Source organism: Phyllostomus discolor, chromosome 3 (genome assembly GCF_004126475.2).
Source record: "Phyllostomus discolor isolate MPI-MPIP mPhyDis1 chromosome 3, mPhyDis1.pri.v3, whole genome shotgun sequence".
NCBI lineage: Eukaryota > Metazoa > Chordata > Mammalia > Chiroptera > Phyllostomidae > Phyllostomus > Phyllostomus discolor.
Window position 1 is genome coordinate 117,933,237 of NC_040905.2, and position 13,933 is coordinate 117,947,169.

Here is a 13,933-nt window from a genome sequence, read left to right on the forward strand (position 1 = left end):
ATTGGCCAATTCTGCAAGAGAAGGCCCCACCTCCACCTGCACCAGAGCCGGCAACTCCTCCAGGATGCATAGGATAGGGTACAGGTGTCAAGAGGTGGGCCAATGGGAGGATGGCATATTCCAAACCCTCCGTCGGTCCACCAATGGGAGAGTGATGTTCCTGCCTTCTCCAACTGCCTCAGCAGAGCTGTCTCGTCCTCGTGCCTTTGCAGTTTGACACTTTCCGTCTCTCCTGACTAGGTCCCCTCAAAGACGCATAAGGGGTGCAGGATGGCAGGCTCCCTACATCCCTCTTGGGACTTCCCCTCTCCTCTCTTCCCTGGAGTGGACAGGAGAGGAGTCTTTTCAAGACGAAAATAACATATATGTAAATATATTTTCAGGGTTTTCATTTTTTTAAATGAGATAATGTTTTGTATTTTTTTTCTTTTTAAAGAAATATTACTTTTAAATTTCAAATCTCTACAATTTGAACATTCCTCATCCTATTTTTCGAGTTCTGGGTGTCAGTCTCCTTCTCTAGCCTCCACCTTGCCCCTCAGAGGTGAGGACCTAGGAGAAGGGAGAGGTGCCACGAAGAGCTTGGGGTGGGGGGCAGAGGATGGAATGACCCGGGTAGAGTTAAGGGAAGACTAGGCACATCATCATGGTTGAAGGAGAAAGAGAAGGAATTTTTTTAAATTTCTTTTTTTAAAGATTTTATTTATTTTCAGAGAGGGAAGGGAGGGAGAAAGAGAGAGAGAAACATCAATGTGCAGTTGCTGGGGGTTGTGGCCTGCAACGCAGGCCTGTGCCCTGACTGGGAATCGAACCTGCAACACTTTGGTTCGCAGCCCGTGCTCAATCCACTGAGTCACACCAGCCAGGGCAAAGAAAGAGAAGGAATTTTAAGGTGTGATATGGACTAGGAGGTGTAGACCAGCTTCAGGGGTTACAGGAAATGAAATTATTATAATTGGGCTGATAAAGAAGAAAAAAAGAGATGTCCAGTTGCCTTCGACAAGGGATATTTAAAGTACAACAAGGATCCCAGAGAGATTAGGAAAGAGCTATGGCTTTTAATGGTTACAGATGGATGGATCACATGGGCCACCGAGCTATTGGAATGAAGGGGGTACCTGAGTCTGAGGACACTGTGCTAAGGTGTTCTCATGGCCATGTTTTCTCACTTCCTCTACCCCAGCAGGCATGACCCTGCTCTTTGTAGTGGGCTGCATCTTCTTCCCAGTGATCTTTGTTCTCCTCTGCTGGGGCCTACAGAACCACTCCAACCTGAAGATGGAGAGACCGGAGGCTGTTTTGGTGGCATCCAAGTAAGAGGACAGGGTGAGGGCATCCTTCCTGGGGCCAAGGCTGGTGGAGCTGGTCTCCTACTTTCAGGAGGAGTTAGGGGTGAGAGCAGCAGCGTGTGTGTGCGTGCATGCGTGTATGTGGTGGTGGCAGATGGCAGGAGATTCAATAGTCAAAAGACACTGGCTGCAGAATATTTTGCAAGTCATATAGCATCTCTGAACTTTGGAGCCCTCATCTGTAAATTAATTTTAATAAAAATGTCCCCTTCCATTCTTTATGAAGATGTGTGAAGGTCCGGTGAGTTCATGTTTATAAAGTAGGTGTTGCAACCTCCTGCAAATAACATAAGGGACTTTGTTGGGACTTCGTGAGTTAGAGGACTTGTGCTCACCCCACAAAACGTGGGCAGAAACTGTTCAGATCCAATGAAATATTTTGGAGTTAGAATGTGGGCCCAATGTTGTCTGATTGGATTCTCTTTTCTTCTTTTCTTCCTTTTTTTTTTAAGATTTTATTTATTTATCCCCAGAGAGGGAAGGGAGGGAGATAGAGAGAGAGAGAGAAACATCAATGTGTGGTTGCTGGGGGTCATGGCCTGCAACCCAGGCATGTACCTTGACTGGGAATCAAACCTGCGACACTTTGGTTCTCAGCCCGCACTCAGTCCACTGAGCTACACCAGCCAGGACTATGACTCTCCTTAAAAAAAAAAAAAAGATTTTATTTATTTATTTTTAGAGAGAGGGGAAGGTGGGGGGGAAGAGAGGGAGAGAAACATCGATGTGTGAGAGAAAGAAACATCCATCTGTTGCCTCTCACACACCCCCAAAGGGGACCTGGTCTGCAACCCAGGTATGTGCTCTGACTGGGAATTGAACCAGCGAGCTTTTGATTTGCACTCAATCCACTGAGCCACACCAGCCAGGGCTCGATTCTTTCTTAAAAGAAGCTGAACTTTTAGGTGAAATCTCTTACTTTTCAAAAACTGACAAATAATTTAGAATCTAAGAAATTACCATATTGCATCACCATTCTGTCCAAACAAAACATGTTTGTAGGCTGGATTGGGCCCTTATGCTGCAAATTTATGACCCGTTTTACAAAGCTTAATGTACATGTGAGCTATCATCAAACAGTAGGTGGGAGAGGGAGAGGGCAGCAGGGTGGAGTTTACCTGAGTGATTGGGTGAGTTCCTGGAAGACAAAAGCTGTCTCTGCCTACTTCGGCCCATGTCACCCACAGTGAAGCCACAGCTCCTTGACCAGGTCTTTGGTCTTCAATCCAGCAGTCACAGATGCCCACCCTTGCCAGCTGCCCCTCACTCTGTACCTTTCTGTAGTTTTGTTTTTCATTATCTTTGGAATTATGAAACATGGGTTTGAAGTCCAGCTTTCCCAGTTCTCAGAGCTGTTGTATCTTGGGCAAGATTTTTGTCTTTTGTCTTTTTGAAATCTTTAAGTCTCAGTTTCTTATGTGTAAAACAAGGATACTACCATCTGGGAAGATGAAATAAGAATGAACATAAATCACCTTGTCCTGTGCTGAGCACAGAGTGAACAGTTGAAGAAGTAGGGTCCCCTTGAGTGAAGCCCTGAAGGCAGGAAGCTAGGTCCACTATTCTCTCTATAATTGTCCCTAACTCCCGCCCAAGGCCTCTTAGGGTCTGTCCCCACAGGTTGTCACTAGAGGGCAGTGTGCAATTGCAAATCTCAGCTCCTTGACCCGGGGAGGGGGTGGAGTGGGCTTTGGACAGGCAAAGCCAATTGTGGAGTTGCTTATTGAGGCATATCTTAGGGCAGGCCTGGAAACCAGAGGTTTGGGTAGCAGGTCCCACGTCATGCAGAAGTCCACAGGGCTGTTGGGTTCAGGATTCGAAGGCTGCACAAAAGAGTGAGAAGCAGCACTGAGGCAGAGGCCAGTCTGCTTGTGGCTGGGTTTCTGACCTGCATCATGACCCCAGCCAAGTCACTAGGCCTTGGTTTCCTTATGGTTGAATGAGGAGCTCGAGCCGGCCAATCCCAGGTCCTTTCCCACTCAGAAACTTGGCTATTCTGTGAAGTCACAGAGGAAGAGGCATAGTAAACTGGGATAAAAGGAGAGTGACTGATGTGCAGGGGAGGTCAGGAGAGACCAGGAAGCTGAAGGACAGGAGCATCCTAGGCTTTGAGGTGCGTTTGCTGAGAGTCAGCATTCCCACCCTCTTCGAACCCTGCAGCCATTCCAACACATAGTGTGGAAGGGTTCCTGCCTCTTATTAACCATGTGTCATTGGGGAGGATCACTGAAAGCCTGGAGACAATTTCTTGACCTGTGAAAAAGGGGCAAGTGCCCTTGCCTCAGTGATGTTACAATAGTTAGACAAAAGTCACGGGACAGTTTGAAGCAGAGTCAGGACCTGAGGCACATATGTACATCTAGGGTTTCCCTCCCTTCCACTGGGCTGCAGTCCATGGGGCTCCCTGAGCCTGAAGGACACTGTGTTGAAGGGTTTTCATCCCCATCCATTCCTTAAATTCATGCTTCGGAAACCGCAAGATGCACCACTTTCTCCTGTTCCCTCCCCCAGGGAATCTTCTATCCCCTGCTGTGCCCCTAAGCTACAGTGAGACCCCCCAACAGGCCACTGAGGGACAAGTGTTGGGAAGCACTGACAGAGGGAGGAATGGCAGGCATTTGCAAAATGCTGGTGGGAAACAGGGTCAGGCCCATCTGGGGGCTCAGAGTCCCCTCTCGCTGGTTAAGGAGTCTTGGGCCACCTTCCCCCACAAGAAGAGAGCCTCCTCTCCCCTGGCCCTCGTCCCCAGCAGCCCCCAGTGCAGCAGCCGCTGTCTCTTTAAGGGCCTCCCCCTCCCTCTTTCTCTGCTCCCCTCATCTCTGTCGCAGCCACTGCTGTGGCTCAGAGCTGCATGGGGAGCCGCCACTGCAGGTCCGGTTTCTTGGTGTCTGGTCGGTGCCATCATTTCCCCACCCCTCCCCCGCCCTACCCAAGCTGGTGACTTATCCTCCCCCTCCCCTCCCTACCGAGGGGGCAGGGAGCTGGGCATGAACTCTCTATAACGCCCCATGCAGCGTCAGTGCCGGGCAGCGGGGACTGTGGCAGCAGCGAGAGGCGGGAGAGCAGTGCTGACCGCTGACCAGTTTCCCGGCTGCTCCTCTGTCTCTCTTCCCTCCTTGCCTTTCAGGGTTGGCACCATAGTCCCACCCCCCACCCCACCCCGCCTCCTCTGGCCCTCCCGCCTCTCCACGTAAGCCCCCCCCCCACCTGCCTTGTCTCTCCCTCCCCTCCCCCATCCGCATCTTCCTCCTCCTCCAGTACCCTCTCCTTCTCTGTCCTCTTACCATGTCCTCCCCTCCTCATCTGCCTCCCTCCCTCTTGCTGGCTTTCTCTTGCTCCCTTCCTCAGATCCACCCTGTGCCTGGCCTCTCCCCTTTCTTCATCTAATCTGACTCCCTTTCCCCTTCCTCTGGCCTGACTGTCCTGACCCATCCCTTCCTGCCCTGCCCCTTTTGTGCCCCTTTCTCTTTTTCTCTCTCCTTCTCCGGCTTTGCATTTTTCCTCCACCTTTAACTCCCTTCAGCTCAGCCTCCCCGCCCAGGTCTGAGCCAACATGCTGACCCCAATGGTGGCTGGGGGGGTGGTGTTCCCTGGACTCTTCCTCCTCTCCAAGAACACACTCCAGCGGTTGCCCCAGCTGCGCTGGGAGGAGGCCGACGCGGTCATTGTTTCAGCCAGGTAAACTGCATCCCTTCCCTTCAGCCCTTCTCCCCTTCTCCAGCTTAATGGGATGAATAGGACCAGGCCTTCCTCGGACCCCCGACCTGGTGGGATCTGGGGCTTCTGAAGTGGTCAGTGGGCTTTACCTCCAAGCTCCTTTCCCTCTCCACTGCCCTACTCTCTGTCCCAAGAGACCGCATCCAAACCTAGCCATCTGGTCTACTCGCATTCAGACTGCTTTTCTCTGCCTTCCTCATTCACCCTCCCACCCTCCAAAACAAGATCAGCATGTGACTAAAACATTCCTACAAGATATTAAAGAACAAGGCAAGGGGCAGAGAGCTGTATATTATTTAGTGCATGTGTTTGGGGCTGAGGGGAGGAGGGATGAAAGGTAGAACTCCTTACTGCCCTGGAATGAGGGCCAGAGTTGGGGAGGGGAGTGTGGTGGCAGTTAAGGAGACAGTGCAAAAGTGGTCAGAGGAAACTTGGGGTCACTAAGGGGCTAGTTGATGATCGATATGATGACCGGGCAGCTGAGCAGTGCAAGGATAGGCCCAGAGCTTCCCCTTGCCATCCCGTGCTGTCCCCACCCTGCCCCCCTCAGGAAGGGGCTTGTGATCAGCCACACATTTCCAGCATCACTTCACTTCAGGATGACCTCCCTGGTGTCCTCCTGGGAGGAAGACACCTCCATGTCCACAAACCGAGGGAAGGAAGCTGGCAGCGAGGAATGGGGCGGCAGCTAGGCTAGTCCAGGAGCAAAGATGGGTGAGGAGTGGCCTGAGAGGTGACCAAGTCCAAAGCATGGTGACTGCACAGTAAAGAGGAGAAACCAAGGGGTGTGTCTACTCTGTCTACCATTGTTCCCTCTTCCTCCCTAGGCTAGTGTCCTCTGTCCAAGCCGTCATGGCCTCCACAGCTGGCTACATCGTCTCCACCTCCTGCAAGCACATCATTGATGACCAGTAAGTGCCATGAGACCCTTTGCTATAGTTGTCGCAGCTTTGTGTGTGTGTGTGAGCCCTGAGATTTCTAGGGGACTCCTTCAGTGGTCCCCAAGCCTCGCTTGGGCCTGAGCATGTTAACTGCAATAGCTGCAACTCCACACCCAGAGATAAGTGGTCTGTGTCCTGCCCTTGTAGGTCAGAACCAGCAGGAGAAGGAGTAGGGATCAAACAGGGTTCTCAAAGCAGTTCCTGGGCTTCCCGGCCTCTTGCATCCCAAGTCCTGAATGCCATTTCTCCTCTACACCCTTTACACCCTTCAGACCCCATTTGCAGCCAGTAGCCAACTGGGTTGCCTTCTTCCTCATGCTGGACTCACCCCTCCCCACTCCCCGAATCCAGCACCAGTCCCATGAACAAGGGAGATGAGAGAAGAAAGATGACACAAACAAGGCCACTAGTGGGGTGTGTGTGTGTGTGTGTGTGTGTGTGTGTGTGTAGAGGTCAAAATTTGGCACTGGCAGCTGCTGCAGTGCCTGGTGCTTGCCAAAAAAGCCAGAAGGAGAAAGGAGAGGGGCCCTGTCCGTGGTGCTGACAGACCATCTCTAGGTGACCCACGGGCTGCACTAGAGTTGCCTGTGAGGATGCTGATGACTCCTCAAGCTTCTCTTCTGGCCCCACTCCCCTTCTGTTGTGGCTGTTCAGCCCCAGGGACACTGTCTGGATGAGCCTGGCCTAGAGGCGCCCCTCTTTCCTTGAAGAGGAGCTCCCACATCTGTGGACTGAGGAGTTGAGCTGTGTCTGTTTAATGCCTAGAGCAGTGCTGGCTCACAGAAAGTGGGTACTTAACTCTTCAGACTCCTGCCTGTGACTTGGCTTCCTCCTGCCCTCTCCCCCTCTTCTCCGTCTCTGGGTCCAAAATGAGCCTGGATCCCCACACATTTCCTCTTCTCGCCTCCTTACAGAGGTCACCTTCCAACTCTTACTTCTCCCTCCCCACCCCAGCTCTGTCTGTTCTTTTCCCTCCCCCTTTTAATCTTCAGGTGGGTGAGGAGGATCAAGGTTAATCTAGGGGCAACAGCTGTTCCTGCTTTTGAGCACCTAATTGCTCAGAGAGTGTGTTTGAGTCTAAATCTTCACATTGCTGCCCAGGGGCTGGTGCGTGGTCCTGGCCTCCCTATGGCCAGTGGTCCCACTTCCTACAATGTCTGCTACAGCTGGTGCTCCTGGCGATTCCCTGCTCTCACCTCTCTCCAGCTGTTGGACCCCTTTCCACTTTCCTGCCCTCTGTCTCTAAGCTGCTCCTTCTCTCTGTCCCTCCTGGTCACACTCTCCAACATGGGTCTCAGTTTCTCTTTTCCCGAAATCACCCCTCTTAGTGTGGGCTGCCTGTTCCCTTCCAGGCCAGCCTCCCCCTGGGCTTTCATTCTGCTCCCAGCTCAGCACCCCCATGTGTGCCCGTCTGCTTCCCAGTCACACTCACTTCTCCTCCAGCAGCTCCTCACATTTGAGCTCAGCTCTTTTTCTGTGTCACATCCTGGCTGACTTTGCTTTTGTCCCTCCACCTAGCTGAGCCGGTTCCCCTGGTCCTGCCTCTTTGACCCCCACCCCGCACTGACCTGTCGCAGCACTATAGGACTTAAGAGAAAGTGCTCAATGTACTGACTCAAGCAGAAAAATGCAATATTGCATATTCGTGCACTTTTCATTTTTGTTTACTCTCAAAGTACATATAGAACTTTCTCTGCTCTTGGCTCCTTTTGCTCAGCGTTTTCTCCGTAGTGCTTGGCTGCACCTGAAAAAACAAGAGATTGGACCACATTCAGGAAGAACAAGAAGCACACGCAGCACCAACTCCCCAACAGGGCCTGACTCTGACACTCGTCTCGAATCTTCCAGGGGACATCGGGGCTGAGAGTGAGGGCTATGGAGCTAGATTTCTCATGTTTATCCATTGGCCAGGGTACCTAGCCTCTCAGTTTCCTCCTCTGTAAAATGGAGGTGATGACCATACCTACTTTTTAAAGGATCCTGGTGGGGGAGTAAATAAGTTTACCCATGTAAAAGATGTAGACTGCTAGAATAGTGCCTAGCATGTAATAACTAATCAATGTTAGCCAGTGCGGTCCCTTTCCATCACTCTCAGCCCTTCTGTTATTCGTCCTGACCCCAGCTGTCTTTCCTATTTTGCTGGGCTTGTTTTCTCACTCTATCTCTGCTCTTTGGTCTGTGCTGTCTTTTTATCTCTTTTCCCTTTTGCTCCCACCATACTTGAATGAGAGAGAGACAGAAAGAGACAGAGAGGAAGAAGGAAGAGGAGGAGGAAGAGGAAGAATGAATATGAAAAATGGGTGGGTTTTGAAGCCAGGCATTCTGGATTTGACTCTCATCACTACTACTCGCCAGCTGTGTGACTGCATGACTTTGAGCAAGTTTCTCACCCACTCACCTAGGGTTTCGTCATGTAGCTTGAGAGTCCACTTCCAGCTCAGGGTTTCTGTGAACAGCACTTGCGAGCTGACTCACACAATGCATCCAGCATCAGCCCCAGCACCCGGCAGCCGCTCTATCCGCCTCCTTTCTTTCTGACCACCTCTTTCTCTCCCTGCCCCTTTCTGCCCAATAGACACTGGCTTTCCTCTGCCTACACACAGTTTGCAGTGCCCTACTTCATCTATGACATCTACGCCATGTTTCTCTGTCACTGGCACAAGCACCAGGTCAAGGGGCATGGAGGGGATGAAGGAGGGGCCAGGGCCCCAGACAGCACCTGGGCTGTGGCGCGCGGCTACCTGCACAAGGAGTTCCTCATGGTGCTCCACCACGCAGTCATGGTGCTGGTGTGCTTCCCTCTGTCGGTGGTGAGTCGGGGTGCTGACAGCTGGGGCCCCCATGTCCTGCACATGCCGGCACTCGAAGGGGTTGGGGAGCCATGGATCCAGGTTCTAGCAGCAGAGCAGGCCTCGGGTGGAGGGTCCCCATGGAGGGTTTACTGAGCACCAGACAGCAAGAGGGTCTGGAGTCAGCCTGGCCTGCTGGGCCATACGCAGCTGTGGAGCTTTGGAGCTGTTGCATGTTTCTGAGCCTCAGTTTCCTCATATGTCTTACCTACAAGGTTGTTAGATACAGTGAGGTCGTGTTCAGGCTGTCAGGGTTAAGCATCTCCAAAAGTGACGAGCAGGAGAGTGGGGAGCAGGGGAGCAGGTGCTGCCCTGGAATCCAGGGTGAGGCCAGGGTGTCTCCCTCTCCTCTCAGGTGTGGCGGCAGGGCAAGGGAGATTTCTTTCTCGGCTGCTTGCTGATGGCAGAGGTCAGCACACCCTTCGTCTGCCTTGGCAAGATCCTTATCCAGGTGAGAGGGTACCTGAGGGTATGGGAGCCTGACGGGAGGGCCCAGGAAGAGCAGGCATTTTCAGGAACTTTTAGGGACTTTTTTTTAAAGGACAGGCGAAGGGTCAGATCTGGGAAGACTATAAGACGGGGTAGAGGGGAGGCGGGTTCCGGGACCTTTAACCCAGCGCTGTCAGATAAGGGGAAGGCTAGGAAGTGGGCAGAGGAGGCGGGGCCCAGAGCTGGTCGGGGGCGTGGTCAGCGGCGGAGGCAAGCCTCCCGCCGCCCCTCACTGGTCTCTGCTTTCTGCCGCGTGCCCTCCGCAGTACAAGCAGCAGCACACACTGCTGCACAAGGTGAACGGGGCCCTGATGCTGCTCAGCTTCCTCTGCTGCCGGGTGCTGCTCTTCCCCTACCTGTACTGGGCCTACGGGCGGCACGCGGGCCTGCCACTGCTCGCCGTGCCCCTCGCGATTCCGGCCCACGTCAACCTGGGCGCCGCGCTGCTCCTCGCCCCCCAGCTCTACTGGTTCTTCCTCATCTGCCGCGGGGCCTGCCGCCTCTTTCGGCCCCGGAGCTCCCCGCCGCCTTCTCCCAGTCAGACCCAGGACTGAGGGTAGAGCCAGGAGATCCTCCCCCCGCCCCGCCCCCCCACACACCCCGAAGGGGACAGGGCTCTGGGACTGCTGTACGGGGGTGGGGAGCCAGGGACCTGAAAACCCCTTGACTGAGGAATGGACTCCGAAGAAGTGGGCACAGACTCCCTCAAGGGGCTAAGGGGCAGGGACCAGGTGAAGTGCAAGGCAGGGGAAGAAGGCCTGTTCTCCCCAGGGTGTCTGAGCTGAGGTCAGTGAACCCCTTCCTGCACACCCCCTTCTCTGATCCAACCCTGGGGCCTTGGAGTGTGAAGGGCCTAGGAAGGGCCACCACTGCCCATCCACTGAAGGCTCGAGGACTGTGGGGAGATGATGGAGACTCAAGGGAACCGGGAGTCAAAGAATGTGGGGGAGGCCCTGTGGCCAAGGCCTTCTTCCCATACCCCCTGCTGCAAACTCCTCTTAGCTCTCTGACGTCTGGGAGGGAAGGGACACCCTAACTAACCCCCATGGCCTTGCTCAGGGCTGGCTGCCCCCATAGCTCCTCTCCAGGGGAGGCCAGCCTGAGGAATCTTATTTATTTTATTTATTTGCCCAAATTCAGACTAGTCTGTTGGGGGTGGGGGGAGGGAGATGGCTGCTATCCCCGGCCTTCCCAGTGCTGAGCAATCCCCGGGCAGGTGAGGGGCACCCAGTTCCTTCCCCCTCAGGCTGCACATCTTGCCCTCAGGCCGTGGCATGTCCCTGGTGCTACAGACCTCTTAAGGCTTCCTCCGGTCTGGGGTCGGGGGACCCTGGGAGGTGCTTTACAGACTGCTAATAAAGACGATCTGCGTGAACGCCACCATGGCCCTCCTAGCCCAGTTCTTTGGGGCTGGGCGTGGGGTGAGGGGCTGAAGATAGAAATCAAGAGTGACCATGGGGTAGGGCACGACTCCCTGGCTGGTCACTGAGCAGTCAGGGAAGAAAAAAGCAAAGACTTTTATTCATCAGCAGGGGAGGAGGGTGAGTCTGGGCACTCAGGGTGGCATCCAGGGTCCTTGTCTGGCTGGGTCCTCTTTAGGCCCCTTTCTGGAAGCTCCTACAGGACACAGAGGTCAGAGGTGGGAGGCCAACTCTGGGTCCTTTAGCCTCTCCCAAGGCAGGCTGAGGTGGGTGCGGCTGGGGCCTGGAGTGGGGAGGGGCAGGCCTTACATGTGTGTGCAGAACTGGAAAAGGAGGAAGAAGAAGGCCACCACCAGAGAGCCCACCAGGATATGATGGAAGAACCTGGAGTTGGAATCTGCTGGACAAGGAAGGGGGGAAAATGGAGACTCCTCCAGGCACCAGTGGGGAGGAGATCCCTTCTCAGGCTGTTTCATACCTGAGTTAACAAAGATGACAGGTTTCTCTCCAATAAACTGGGCCAGAGCCAGGAGCCTGGCTTGGTCTGAGTCTGGATAATCAAAGAAGTCAGGTCTGTCTATGAAGAGCGGAGACTCAGGTCCCAGGGTTGGTGTCTTGGCACTCTCCGGGCTGGGCGCTGGGGACCCAGATCGAAGTCTGTGACAAGAGCCAAGCAGACCTGGGCCCCCCACCCCAAAGGCAGAGGCAGACCCAGGGGCCTGCCAGGTCACTCAGCCTCAGTGTGGCTATGGAGGGGCTTGATTTTGTTTCCGGAACTTCTCAAAGATCAGTTGAGCTCCCCACAAGAAGGACCATGCCAGACAAGGTGGATGGGAGAGGAGTGTGGAGAGCAGAGAGGCTGAAGCTTGGTGTCCTGGCTGTTAAGGGGGCATTGACCCTTCCCTCCCCCCCCCCCAAGCTTTCCTCCTTCCTACCCGTCTCAGGACCACTTCCCACCTGTTTCTATGGCCCCAAGCCCAAACAGCCACACCCACACCCTCGCCCACTGCCACAGATTCATGACCCCTCCACTCTTGTGACAGGGGTGGTGGCTCTATGATGTCACAGCCTGGAGCCATTGTGATCACACGCTCCGGGGTAAGGGGAGAAAGTGCTGGAGCTTGGAACACTTCCACCAACCACCCCAGCATCGGAAGGGAAGAGGTTGGGACCCACAGACCCTCCCATCCTTTGGAATGAACAGTGTGGCAGCACCAGAATTGAGAAACAGGAGGGATTTAGTGGAACTAAGGAATGCTGCATTTGTATAGAAGGCACAGATTTTTTTTTTTTTGTATAGAAAGTTGTGGGGAGGGGGGGACAAGGCTAAACACCTTCAGTTTCCCCCCGACCAACCACAGGAGCATTTACTACTTATGCCAAGTTACTTATTACTATGCCAAGTACTTTGCATAGATTGACTCGCCTAACCATCCCAACCCTTTGAAGTAGGTACTACTGCCCTCACCACACAGAAAAAGGAACCAAGACACAGATGGGCAAAGTAATGTGGGAAGTGCATACTTCCCAGGGAGTTTATTTTCCTCCATGAGGCTCCTCTGGCCTTGTGACCCCAAATTCAGGGGCACAGGCATCTCCCCCATCCCCAAGCCCTTTCTCTGGTGCTAAGCCAAGGATGATCCTGGGGTTAGAAACCAGGGGAAATAACAGGCTTTTCCCACTAGGTGGCAGCAGTGTCCATGCCTGCCTGCTTACCTGTTTTCCCTCTTCTCCCAGGAAGACACAGCTCCCCAACTCCAGGCCCTTCACCACCCTCTTCCCACAAGTTGCATCAGGTGCTTCAGGAGAAGGTATTGCCAGGGGAATGGCAGGCACCGGGGTTGTCAGAGGAAGCCCCCTGGTCCATCTCTCAAGGCTGCTCTCTCAGTCATGTACAGAGCTTTTATAGGCTCTCCTCTCTAGGTGGTCTTCCCCAAGGGTCATCCTAATTCTCCTTTCTGGTACCTAGTTTTCTCTTATTTGTTACTTCCCAACAGCCACTTTCACCCCTGCAGGCCTGTGTATGCTTCAAAAAGTTAGTTCCCCTCTGATTGGCAGGTAGGAATGTCTGTCACAGGTGTGTCCCACCAATCCAAGCCCAAGGACACTTCAGGGTCCCCTTGGTTTTATTACCTAGATGCCGGTTCACGTGTGAGGTCCTCTGCCCTATGGATGGAGGCTCCCTCATCCACTGGATCCCCACCCCTCATCTCCCCTGCCTGTGCGGACTGCCCACCCATTCTCACAGCAACACTGGGAGTCACTTGCTTTGTTTCGCTTCCTTAACAAGAAAAAAAGCCCCGGGGAGAAAAGGTGGAGAGAGGAGGGAAAGTAACACCTTGGGGGCCTCTTGTGGGACTGGCTCATGTGGGCCTCTTCTCCCTACATTTATGTCTTCTAAGAAAGAGGAAACGAGTTACCCAAAGTCACAGGCGTGTAAGGGGCAGCAGGGACTCAACCCGGTCCCTGGCTCTGGGCCAGGGCCCTGGCCCCATGTGCAGCTGCTCCTGAAGGCTAGCTGAGAGAAAAGGGGTTCAGAGCCTTTGGCCTTTGGAGTGGATTTGCAGTTTCCTCAATTGCCTCAAAAGAATACAGCTGCCCTCTCCACGGGAAAAGGCCCTTTTGACTCAAGCAGTGAATTATCCAATCATTTACTCATCCAACTATTAAATAAATGTATTGTGCTCCTACTATACGCTGGGCTCCACATGTGACTTGGATAGAAATCTCCAGGGCCTGCTGTCTGCTCTTGGGGTGCACAGGGGAGAGAACTTGTGGGTGCATCTCATTACGGTACAGATGGACAACCCCCAAGGGGATGGCTACACCTGCTGTCTCTGCTTCTTCATGTTGAATGGATTTTTCAACTCCTTTAGACCTGGCTGTCCCCACCACTCCACTGAAGCCATTTTTGCCAGGTCCACCGATGATCTCACAGCTTGCCAAACCTAATGGTTACTTGTCTGTTCATTCTGTCTGTCTCTCAGTGTCCTGAACCCGCCTCCAGGCTCGGGAGCACACTCACTGATCCTCGGGACTCCTCCTTCCGGAACCAGCTCAGCCTTGGACCTTCTCCTTTCTATCTATACTCTCTCCCTAGGTGATTTCATCCAGTCTCATGGCTTTAAATACCATCTATACGCCGATGACTCACAAATGTATATTTC

The 13,933-nt window shown here is 53.5% G+C and overlaps 2 protein-coding genes across 2 annotated transcripts; one reads left to right on the forward strand and one right to left on the reverse strand.

The window, feature by feature from the left end:
• The first annotated feature begins 4,180 nt into the window (after positions 1-4,180).
• On the forward strand, positions 4,181-10,725 carry TLCD3B (TLC domain containing 3B). Its single transcript, XM_036021248.1, has 5 exons — positions 4,181-5,027; positions 5,894-5,977; positions 8,583-8,817; positions 9,212-9,307; positions 9,612-10,725. The coding sequence occupies exons 1-5, from the start codon at positions 4,903-4,905 to the stop codon at positions 9,897-9,899; spliced, it is 828 nt and encodes a 275-aa protein (XP_035877141.1). The 5' UTR covers positions 4,181-4,902; the 3' UTR covers positions 9,900-10,725.
• A 68-nt stretch (positions 10,726-10,793) lies between these two features.
• Positions 10,794-13,931, reverse strand: C3H16orf92 (chromosome 3 C16orf92 homolog). Its single transcript, XM_036021250.1, has 2 exons — positions 11,724-13,931; positions 10,794-11,403 (listed from the first exon to the last, which is right to left on the reverse strand). Exons 1-2 carry the CDS (start codon positions 11,785-11,787, stop codon positions 11,072-11,074), a joined length of 396 nt encoding a protein of 131 aa, XP_035877143.1. The 5' UTR covers positions 11,788-13,931; the 3' UTR covers positions 10,794-11,071.
• Positions 13,932-13,933: the final 2 nt, after the last annotated feature.